The 12,407-nt window shown below is 40.0% G+C and overlaps 1 protein-coding gene across 1 annotated transcript in view; it reads left to right on the top strand.

The window, feature by feature from the left end:
- Nucleotides 1-12,407, top strand: part of LOC122555067 (cilia and flagella-associated protein 47-like) — a 497,478-nt gene that overhangs the window by 189,015 nt on the left and 296,056 nt on the right. Inside the window, 1 exon segment of the mRNA XM_043700727.2 lies at nucleotides 6,158-6,271. Within this exon segment, the coding sequence (XP_043556662.2) occupies nucleotides 6,158-6,271 (114 nt within the window).

Genomic DNA, 12,407 nt, shown 5'->3' with positions numbered 1-12,407 from the left:
CTTGGTCTCTTTGTTCCAAGAGAACTTTCACATTGGTGAGTGGTGAGGGACAGCGAAGCTGCAACAAAGAGTCAGGCAGATATGGAGATCTAGAATGCAATGATGGAAGAGTCTCAGCCCTCAACAATGACCAACAGGTATGAAATACTTGTTTCCTGTATGGATGAGAATAAGTATTTCAGGGTGGATGGTGAATCTGACACGATGCAGGAGGCCATTAATATGGGGGAATGAAAAGGAATGTGGCAGTGATTGGTGAAAGTGTAGTCATAGAAATAGTGTTCTTCATTGCTGTGACCAGAGGTTTCAAAGGTTTGTTACACTGTCTGATACAAAGAGTAAAGATATATCTGTGGCTCAGGATGCAATGAGAGAGGAAGGAGCTTGTTAGCATGGCTTATGTAGGAACCAATGACATAGGTAGAATGAAGAATGATGTTCCAGTGAGTTTAAAGTCCAAATCAACAAGCAAAAATTGGAAGGTAATATTGTCTGGATTTTTATCAAAGTTGTGTGCAGTTTGGCATTGCGATTAACACAATAGAAGTTTAATTGTGTGGCTGGCAGAGTAACGTAGGAGGCAGGGTTTCACTTAAAGAACCAATGGCATCAGTACAGTTCCACTGGGAATATCACCAAATTGGGCCCATCGTTCCAGTGTTACACCCGAGACAGGAGATGGAGCAATAACCTAATAAGGGTTTGGGGCTGTGGGGAAATGGTGCTGATGGGTCATGATGTGACAGGGAGACTATCAAATGAAATAAGGCATTTGTTTCTAAACAGATGTCAGGGAAAATTAGTCAAAATTGAGATCATATTAATGCTTATCAAAATGACTGATTTCACAGAGCAAATTAAATCAATCAGTAGAATACATAAATTTAACAGGTGTGATTGAATGGCTGTTGCAGAAATAAAGTTGCAAAGTATACCCAGGTTGGCTACTAAATATTCAAGGATGCTGAACTTTTATTAAAAAATGGCAACATGGAAAAGAGGGATGCAGCCTGATAATAAAGGATGGGAAGAAAATCAATACAGAGGAAGTAACTTAGAAAATCAATCAGTCATTTCATTTGGATGGAGTGAGGAAAAGGCAAAAGGCAGACAACATTGATGAAAATCTTTCTAAAACTCCTAATTATTGTTGAAATGCAGGGCAGAATAAAAATCAGGAAATTAGAAGATCATGTAGTAAGTGTAATAAACTAATTATGAAACTTCAATCGTTTTATAGACCAGGGACACCAAATTTATAATAATAGTCTTAGGGCTACATAGATATAAGAATGGTTTTAAGGTCAGTCCGACTGCCACATTTCTCACCATAGCTCATGTCAATCAGACTTGTGGTCTTAAATCTGAACATAAGATCTCAACATCTCAAATCTCTGTAGCTTTGAAGGACAAATTGGCTCGGTAGTTTGGGAAAACATATGAAAAGGAAACACTAAAAGAATGAAGCCATAATTTGGAATAAATATACCTATTTTATTGGTCAAAAGCCCCACAGTAATAATGGGCTGACCGCTGTAATTAGAGTTGAAGCCCAGAAGGGGAAAATAAACTGGCCCAGTTGAAACAGTTGTGAAATATGTTTTGGGTCCAGTTCAAAATAAATTGATCCCTTCACTCTTGGGTTAGCTATATCCAATTGCGAACAGTTGGTACTCTTTACTGGTCATTTTGTGTGTGTAAATATTTGATCCTTGTTGCTATGCAGTAGAATTTTCTAATTTGAAAACTATGGGCACTGTTTGCTGGCTAATTACTAGTTGGAAACAGTCATCACTAGCCAGCTTTTCCCAGCGAAAAAAAACTGGTATGTCCCCATTGAACCTAGCGTATTGGAAAGTAAATTAGGGGACTTGCCATGAACAAATTAAGGCCTCGTACATCAACATCGTGATGTGTGCAATTTAATGAAGAAACCAAATGAGAGTCTGACTGTAGCAACAAGCTTCAGATCTTAATTTGGATAACAAATGAAATCAAATGTTAATTAAAACATTTACAAATCATATTAAAACATATGCCCTTTAGAAAATTCATTTATAACTTAATAGATCTACAGGAAACACTATTTCCTGTTAAAGTCCTGCACTTGATCAGATATGTAGTTTCCATTTCTTTGTCTTTTTTGTCACATCTTCCGCCCTTGGCCCTGAGGTACAGTAGCACACTGGAGGGCAGAGAGAGGAACAAGACATAAGTAAGGATTTTCATTGAGTTTATCCAGCAAAGCATAAAGGATGTTCTAACAAAGTTACAGCACAGTTTCAAAGCAGAAGCAAACATGTCGCCTAAATGAACTACTCTGATATGTTTCACACTATACACTTGCACCTCCCTTGTTTTCTCCTGGTCCACAATGTTGGCTAGTAGACTCCTGTTCAAAGCTTGCTTTGGGTCTGTCTCACCCATGGTTTTGCTGTCCTGATCCTCATGAAAGTGAGTGGGTTAGGCTTTGTGGGTGAGTGAGGGAAGCTGGGCAAGCGGCTAAATGAGGTTGCCCAGGTAAAGTGGATCTTGATGTTTCTTCAAATGATGTCCTGCTGTCTGTTGAACTGAGGGATCCTTTGTTCAACTCCATCACCTTGCTCTCTTCCTCTTCCATATCGATTTTATCCTAATTCTAACATCTGTAAAAAAGATGCAAGAGCATAACGATTAGTTCCTTAACTGGCCAGTGTCTACATACCTGCAGGACGTTGTGGAAATTTAACTGTAGCTTGAACTATATGGACATATATCTCGGTCTTTCTGTCTGTCTGTCTCTATTTTTCTGTTACTCTTTCTGACTCTGTTTCTCTCAACACCAGTCCCAAACCCCACCACTGACTCCTCTCTCCCCAGCCACACTGTATGCTTGTTGGAAGTTTGATATTTAAATTTAACTGCCCCTGTTGAATGCTATTTTCATAGGCTAATCAGCTCAATGTGTCACACGCATTGTCCGATCAATACACAGCTGAAGTGGTTAGTCTGATTTTAAGATGGGGAATAGGTTTCAAGAACGGGTACTGAAAGCACAATGAGCCATTGAGGTTCCCCACATTAGGGGCCATTCCAGGTGGGAAACTGCTTGACAGTGCCATCATTTGGTGCTGTTCCATTCCAGATCTTGCTCTCTCTGTTTCTCCCCGGTAGTTTCTGAGACTGTTGTCGATAAAGCCCACCTCTCTCGTTCTCTCCTAGTCCACGATGTTGGCTAGTAGACTCCTGTTCAAGGCTTGCTTTGAGTCTGTTTCACCCATGGCTTTGCTCCCCTGATCCTCATGAAAGTGAGTGGGTGAGGCTGTGTGGGTGAGGGAGGGAAGCTGGCCAAGCGGCTGAGTAAGGTTGCCCAAGTAAAGTGGATCTTGATTTTTCTTCAAGTGATGTCCTACTGTCTGTTGCCCACTGCTGAACTAAGGGCTCCTTTATTCAACTCCATCGCCTTGCTCTTTTCCTCTTTTAGATCGATATTATCCTAATTCTAACATTCACCAGCATTTAATAATACCAGATGTGTAAAGTCTAGCCATGTTGTCAATGACTAGTATGGTACATTTCCCAATACCTTTCTTCAAGAAGCCTGTTTCAGTGCAGAAATAAGTGGAGTGAAGGGACAGGAAGGGAAGATTACATTAAAAACAGAATTGGCAGCGCAGGAAACTTGCACCAAGAGATTCCAGGAAACTGTGTTCTAAGCATATTTATTGTGCACCGTTCAACATGTGGAGATTGTCTATATATTGCCAATGACGTTGCCTGCGTAATTTAGTTTTATACAAAATAAATTAAAATAGAACAAGGATTATACATGCACATCTAATGGATTTTCATTTTGAAAATGCACATTTTTCCAGCTCATATGTACTGTGTATTCTTGGAATATTGCAGCTTAAACACAAGTGTCATAAAATCTGTAAATCAGCCACCCAGTTCTGGAAAGAAATAACTAATGTTCATGTATGAGCAATACTACCCATGTAAAAGGTTACAGGGGGCTTATGCAACTCCAGAGAGTCAATCATCAATTCCCAGGTTAACTGTTCCCAGTAAACCACGACCAGTTATGGCTGATCGAATGATGTGTGGAACAATTAGTAGTTGGATTTCCAAGTTGTTCCCAAAATGTATCTGCTTTCCTAGTTAGATACGGTAGCAATTTTGAAGTAGTGTCAATTTATTTTTCCTTCTGGAAGATAGCATTTGATTAAAAGAACAGACTTACAATATCGCCAAAAAGAAAAGTAATACGAAGATTGATAGGACTTTAGAATTCAGCAACAAGGTTGATAAGGAAATAAAAGTAGGCAGGCTGCAACTAGCACGATAACTCCAAGATCAGTATTTGAGTCTAGAAATTTGCAGTCTGTACTAATGGCTTAAATGAGTTAACTATGTGTGACATTGCCAGTTTGATAATAGAAAGTTAGGTGTGAAAGTAAGCAGTGAGTAGGATGCAGAGAGAATGCAGAGGGATAATGACAGATTGGGTACATAAGCAAGATCATAACAAATAGAATTACAGTTTGAAGTGTGAAAATATTCATCCAATTATTTATTAGGTGAAGTAATAAAGCAGGGTGTCCTCGAATAGTGAGAGACTGGAAAATGTTGGCATTTCAGGAATCTAATCGTCCTTATACAATGGATCACATTAAGTTAGCATGCAGGTATAACAAGTAATTAGAAAGGCAGAAAGTATATCAGTTTTTCTCACAATGATTGGAGAGGAAGAAAATATTAGTACAATTAAACAGGGCACTGGTCAGCCTACATCTGAAGCAGAGCATTCAAAGAATTTTGGTGTTCTTCATTGAAAGGATATATTTGACCTTGAGGGGAGACAACCTCGTTTCAGGACCGCTGATTTCTGAGATGGTGATTATCCAATGAGGAGAGATTGAGAAGCTTAGGTCTAAAATTCATTGAGGTTTACAGGAATAAGAGGTTGTTTAATTGAAACTTAAAGTTCTTAAGAGGTGTTAAGAAAATATTTCTCTAGCCTGTTCATTTAGGATTTAAATGAGGAGAATTTTTTGATTGTGCATCTTTGGAATTCTCAAACTGAAAGAACTGTGGATGCTCAGTCACTAAGTACATTTAAGACAGAAATTGATGGAAGTTTGTGTACTAACAGAATTATGGTACATGGGGATAATACAGGAAGGTGGAGTTGAGGTAATGTCGAAGATCAGCCTTGACCTTGTAAGTAACAGTAGGCTCAAAAGGTCAAATCACCCATTACTGTTACACTTGTGTTCTTATATAAAACTTTTTGCTCAGTGCCATCTAGGAATGTATATATTTATATAAAGGCTTAACTTTTTTTTATAAATCATTTTCACAGTGGAAATTATCCAAGTATTATTGAAAAATGACATTGTGATACTTGTATCAAAATAATTTTTCAAATTGATCTGCTTAATCTGACAAAATTAATTAAATCATCTATAACATTTTTCCTTATTTAGATCCAAGACAAAGCAAGACAGCTTTCTTTATGAATACAAAGTTATTAACTATTCAGTCATACTGCTCCTTCCACACATTTGTCCCACTCATTCCTCTTTTGTACCTACATGGACAATTAATTAATCTATTAACCTCAATCATCTACTCAACTACTTGCTATATGGTCAACATATGTCTATTGAAGATGCTATAGACCATCATTGGTGTTAAATATAGCTTGCTAATATATGTAGTGATTAATTGCAAAAAATTATGAATTTTCTAAATAGGGGAGGAATATCACAAAAAGTATTTTTGACTATTATAAGCTTTAACAAATTGCTTGTATCAAATTTTATTACAAAAAAGTCTGTTTTCTGTGTCTTGATAATAAGTCATATTTGCTCACCTATAGCAGGTAGTTTTTAAGAGTGCAATGCTTTGGCTTGCAAAGAAAGGAGATAAAATGTCTTCAGTATTTTTTCTCCATCTTCCACTCTACCTGCAGCAGAAGAGTCATCGGAATCCTGGATCAATGGCCTGAACAGAAAAGTTTCTGTACCTTTGTTGCAAAAGTTACTGCAGATGAACAGAAGAGCCTCAAAATTCAGTTACAAAATTTTTTGAGTTCAGTCTTGTATTTAGGTTTTGAACGATTATGGAGATAGTTGTGAATATTTTACCCACACAGTACTGTTTTCTTTTCTAGAGTAATTTTGATGGAAACCCGGATCAGTCTTTTTAAGACTGAGGATTTTGCATGCATTGCAGCCTTACTTGACAAAGTGAAGATGCAAAATCAAAAAACTAAAGTAAGGTTTAGGTAAGTTTAAAACTAAATTAGATTGATTAATTAATTGATTTGCTTGTCCAATGAATTGCTTTTTCAGTTAAGACACTATAACTAGGAAGTCAAAGGTTGAATTTAATTCTGTACTTAATATTGTTTTCAAGTCATTGCCTCACTAAGGGTTATATAGAGTGGGTATTACAATCATGATCATACCAACTAAGAGTTGGGACCTGCCAAACATCTTCCACGCTTCTTGGAATGAGGTAAATTGGCCAGTTGTGGTACATTCACGAACACTCTGGATGAAATCTTGCATTGGAGTAATCTATGGATAAAGGAAGTCCTTCCCTATTCTGTGTGGTCCACTATCATGAGGAAGTGCATTTACTTCCTGATGACTATGTCTCGAATTTAAGAACTTCGAACAAAAAAAGATTCTTGGATATGTATGTAATGGCAGGACTAGCTTTTATTGCCCATCCCTAAACATTGTTGAACCAAGGGTTATGAATTGGATAGAATACAGTTACAAATACAAATTGTAAAACTAGTTTAGCTTTCTGTGACAAAAGTAAGTGTAGCGGATACTGAAAGTCTGAATTAAAAACAAGAAATATTGGAAATACTGAGCAAGTCAAACATCATATGTGGAGAGAAAGAGAAGTAAATTTTCAAGGTAAGAACATTTCATCAGAATCTATCTAACATTTAATATCCTGTTGCTTTACTTGACCGACTCTTGGGATCAAGAAGGGATTCTATAGAGCTTTAGCCAATGATGGTTTTCTTTTTCAAGAAACTGACCAAATTGGAAGACATCCTGGATTTAATAATCTAAGGAGGAAATGTGGTCAGTGAGTGTCTTACTTCTCCAGATGTGACATAGAATATGGCATTCATTCTCGAGACTTCAAACAGCATTGGCATTATAAAACTGAGAACTTTCAGCAGTTTGTCACTGTGAAACGTTTACACATCACCCGAGTTGTAGAGATGGGCAATCTTACAGTGTGTTGATTGTTTTCTCTCCCATGATTCTGATAGACATTGCAGTATAAATGTGGGCATTTATGTGGGCACCATCATACAGAGCAGGTTGCTGTGCCTGAAGATAGCCCAACAATATACCCAGTATACACAGTCCCATCTGCATCTACATTGAGTACATTCTCTCTCCCTTTTGTGGTGGTATGTGCATGTGACACCTTTCGATGGAATTGATTTTGTTCCTGAGTTCACTGATTAATGATGAATGCAAATGAAATGGTTGTGTACTCCATCAGCTTTGCAACAGCAGGGTGTACCGTCTGTTGTGGGAAAGAACCAACATAGTAGAAAAGTGCTTTGAACAAATTGTTTTCAGATTCCTGTTGTGTCTTTGTAGGTGGTCATAGAGTTTAGAGATCTACAGTTCAACAAACGGCCCTTTGGTCCTTGACATCCAAGCCAGTCACAAACAATAACCTGACTATTCTAATCCCGTTTTCCAGTACTTGGCCCATAGCTTTGTGTGACTTGGCATTGCAAGTACACATCTAGTGGTTTCTTGGCACATCAGCATTGGATCTGTAGAGTTTACTTGTTATTTTTCTCTACTTCAGAGCTTTTGGACTCATAAAATGGTACTGATGTGGCAAACTCTGGCAATGCTGCTTTCTGTCTTTCTGGCACAGTTGACTTGAGAAACAACCTTCAATTATTTTTGTTTCGATTTGACATGTTGAGTGAATTACCAAGGTCTTTTTCCATAGTTAGTGGATCCTAAGTACAGGGCCTAGGTTTAAAATGAGAGAGAGAACATTTAAAAGGGACACAAACTGTAACTTTTTCAGGCAGATTGATGCGTATGGAATGAGCTGCTAGAGGAGGTGGTGGAGACTAGTAAAATTACAACACTTAAAAGGTATCTGGATGGGTATATGAATAGGAAGGTTTTAGAAGGATATGGGTCAAATGCTGGCAAGTGGGACTGGGTCAGATTGGGATGTCTGGTTAGTGCAGATGAGTTGGACTGAAGGGTCTGTTGTCATGCTATATGACTCTATGTTCAACATCACCGAAGTCTCACTTGGTTGCTTGTTGCCAAAACATGTGCAATATTGATCATTTGCCTTATTTGCTTAGTCTGTTGGAAGAGAGCTGATTTGCTGAGATTAGTTTATGGCGGCAGAGTAGGATGCTTCACCCAGAATGCCTCTGCCCTGCCTGTTCTTTTTCTTTTCCTTTTCTCTTTCTTCTTAACAGTCCTGGAGCAACATGAGGGGAAACATGACCCGGAACAGCGCAAGGGGAAGCGTGACCTGGAACAACACGAGGGGAAGCGAGTCCTGGAAAAGCACGAAGGGAAACACGTCCTGGAGCAGCGCAAGGGGAAGCATGATCTGAACAGCATGAGGGGAACCGGGTCCTGGAGCAGCACTAGGGGAAGCATGACCCGGAACAGCATGAAGGGAAGCATGATCTGAACAGCATGAGGGGAAACGAGTCCTGGAGCAGCATTAGGGGAAGCATGATCCAGAACAGTACAAGGGGAAGTGAGTCCTGGAGCAGTGCGAGGGGAAGTGTGTCCCAGAGCAGCTCAACTTATCTTGGTGCAGCTGAATGTGGGTGCAGAGTGGACTGGAGTCTTGGAGCAGACGGGACAGTTGTTGGACTGGAGTCTGGCACGGGTGGTCAGACCACATGCTTGCCGAACTGCTGCAATGTAATGTCAATTTGAAATCCTTTACCGGACTTCAATGTCAATCCTTTAACTATGTTATAACTATCTTGCCTTCTAACTATTTTTAGACACTGTAAGTAATGCTACTACTTTTCCTTTTATTCCTCTTTTGTATCGAAGATTTGTACCAAGGTACTTGTTCCTAAGATGGCGTCATTAGAGACAGCCATTGTAAAAACATGTACTGGAGTACATGTGACAATGCAGGATATCCTATTCCATTCTATTTGTGGTTATAAAATGGTTGTGTACCTTTTGCATTTCTGTTACATCTTGATAGGTGTAAATGTCTCAAAATATCTTCTGATTTTTTTCATCAATGCTCATTGATCTATGATAGATTGATATAGACAAAAATTCCTGATCAGTAGTACAGTGATAGTGCCTGATCAAAAATCTGGCATCAAGTTCCTTTCAAAGAAAATCTTCTCTATTGATCTGAGATTAAGTTTTTTTCTTCAGATAGTTATTTTGGTGAGAACAGAGTGTGGATATCCTGCACACCTTTTTGTTGCTTATCCCAAGCTGCAGTACCACTTGTGTGTCTGTCACCAGGGCGCAGTTGAATTTTGCTCCCTCTTAAAAACTGAACTTAAAATACGATGCAATCTTTCGAAAGTAGACAAAGATCTTCCAAAAGCTTGATACCAGGAAGCATGGTTTCCTATTTCTCAGCATCTTCATCATCCCTGTGAAGTTCTAAGAAAGAAACAAAAAAATTTAGTAAGGAGCAGAAGTTCTGCATGTGCTGTTCAAACATGGATTTCTTTATTTTAATGCTAGTCTCCTCCTGAAATAAAAGCATTAAGTGGAGAAAATCCAATGTTCAATGCACAGGAATCAGTATGGAATTTGGTTCTGCAGAATTTAGTTATTTAAGTCAATTAAGTCCTGTCTAGCTTGTAGTGCATCATGCACCAAAGCGCTGTAAAGCACAAGGGGAGCTTCCTTCTCCTCCATGTCCTCATCTTCCCCCTTGGAAGACTGTTCCTATTGACCTAACTTCTCTGCATCTAACACACCATATGACTAGTGCCTGTAGAAAGGCAGCGCACAGCACAGCAGAATGATTGGGCCCAATCTGGCTAGGTGAGATTGTAGCAACCCCTCCCCATCCACCCCACCAGTTCAAGCAATGGAACTGCAATTTCAGTGGCCCTTATAGTCTGCTGCACCATAGCCCTGGTCAAAGCACAGGCAGCATTCTAGCTGGGTTTCACATCAATTAATACATTGCACAATGGTGTCATCAGCCATGATTGGAGAGGGAGTCCTTGTCCCACAGTAAACAACCTTGTAATGCTTATGCATGCTCAAATAGAGTAGGTAGATGCGAGTCCTGTAGGATGTAGGAGTCATGGCAGAGACCAGGCTAGTGGGCACATACTTCCAGGAAGTAGAACTGGTGATCACATGTCACCTGAACATTAATGAATGTTGTTATATGGTCCTCTCAGTGCCATATAGTAGTAGTGGCACCTTGCACCTGGTGAAACCAGTTATGTTCCTGAACTTCACTGCCTGAGCTGTTGCATTGATCTCTTCATGGGAAACAAGATAAATCAGTGTGATTGTGCATAGATGGCAATGGTCGCTGTCCTGATGCGTTTGGGAGTTTGCAACTACACAGGTCATCCATTATTCCTTGGAAGGAGCTAGTTGTATACAAATTCAAAGCAGCTTTTGTTTTCATAGATAATGGCCTCCCATCCTGCAGCCCTCAGGCCTTACTCGAAAAACTGGCATAGTTTTATCACAGTGTCCCTGGAAATGCGGAGGCTGTGTCAACATTGTGCTTTGCTTATCACCAAGAAATAGATTTGAGGGCGAAATACCCTGGCTCTGCTTTGTCCCCAGTGCATCTGAAGAGTCCTTTACCTATGCCCTTCACCTGAGAACTGTGTGCTCCTCAGCCTCAGCTGCAGTTTGCAGCCTCTCCAGGATTCATTGTTGAATCTGTTTCTCCTGCTTTTACCCTCCTAGCACAATAGCCACTGCAAACCAAAGTCATATCTGTAGGTGGGTTCATGGTTCCTACTGACAAGGACATTTGTTGAGAACACAAGAAACAGAACAGGTTCTTAGCTCAGGGAAGGATCAGTGCTCACATACCTCCATACACACGTTCCTCCATATAATAAGACATGCAGTGCCCCAATAACAAAAGCCACATATGGAGTTCTCATGCCTCTTGGATAGCTACCTAGGTGGTCAAGATGCTACATTAGCTGAGTGAGCCACACATTGAGAGGACAAAGGCATAAATTATGCACTTTCAGAATGCAGCTACACTTCATTTGCAATCATATCACAGAGCATGTAAAATATTTGCAATGGAAAAGTGATTGGAGTCCAAATACTGGTCACAGGCAATACCCACCATATCATTGGTCTTTACAAATTGCACACAGAGATCTCAATGTAGCAGGTGTTAGCACCATCCCATGTCTCTTGGGATTGTTCCATGTATGCTGAACCCTTTTCACCCTCGTTGTACATTAACTTTGGAAATTCTCATTGCAGGTAGTAGCATCCATCATTGTACTGTCAGTGCAGGTGTAGTGGGGATTGTTTCCTTATCCCACAGTGCCATTGGAGGTATCACAAGTACTGTACTCATTGTGGCCAGAATCCAGTTCTTTTAAAGTGGATCGTGCTAACACCAGCTACATTGAGATATCTGTGTGCAATTTTCAAAGGCCAGTGATATGGTGGGTAGTGCCGAGGACTAATATTTGAACTCCAATCACTTTTGCAGTGCAAGTATTTTACATGTTCAATGATATGATTGCAAATGAAGTGTAGCTGCATTCTGAAGGTGCATAATTGATACCTTTGCCCTCTCAATGTCCTGCCTCCAGCAGAAATGGCTCCTGAGCTATTTCCCATCAACCTGATATTGATCCCATCCACTTTGGGCACTGACCCAGGCAATTTCTAGTCGCAAGTTGCTTTAAGGAATACCCCACCCTAGAGTCTCCATGTATCCTTTTACCTAGCCCATTTACGCTGATGAGTCCATCATGTGGAACTGTGCCTACAAGTTTTTTTCTTTGCTTGTGAGCCTTGAGTCTCAACAGTACACTTTAATGATGACCACTGTCCCCTGTATACTCCTCCTGTGAAGCCACAGTGGTAGTCCAATCCAGTCCAATCTGTACTGCTTACTCCCCTTGCACTTTGACTTTCACCCTGTCAGTGATCGTCTCCCCACCTTAACACATGCTTCTGCTTCTCCCCACCCCAGCCTTGAGTGGCTCCACCCCTATTGCCGTAACCCCTTGCTCACTTATTCCCCTTCCACCAATCAACATATGGACTGATTACGCTTCAGTCCCATGATTGATGAACACACAGCCGTAAGAAAGGAGTATCCAGACTCTGGACTGCTGCACGTGTAGCTCCCTGACTAACAGTATGCGATCCTCCCCACTGATTTCAATG

Source organism: Chiloscyllium plagiosum, unplaced genomic scaffold (assembly GCF_037043375.1).
Source record: "Chiloscyllium plagiosum isolate Xiang-an unplaced genomic scaffold, Cpla_swu_hap1 HiC_scaffold_12, whole genome shotgun sequence".
NCBI lineage: Eukaryota > Metazoa > Chordata > Chondrichthyes > Orectolobiformes > Hemiscylliidae > Chiloscyllium > Chiloscyllium plagiosum.
The sequence above is the reverse complement of the archived record's forward strand: the minus strand, read 5'-3'. Positions and strand labels throughout refer to the sequence as shown.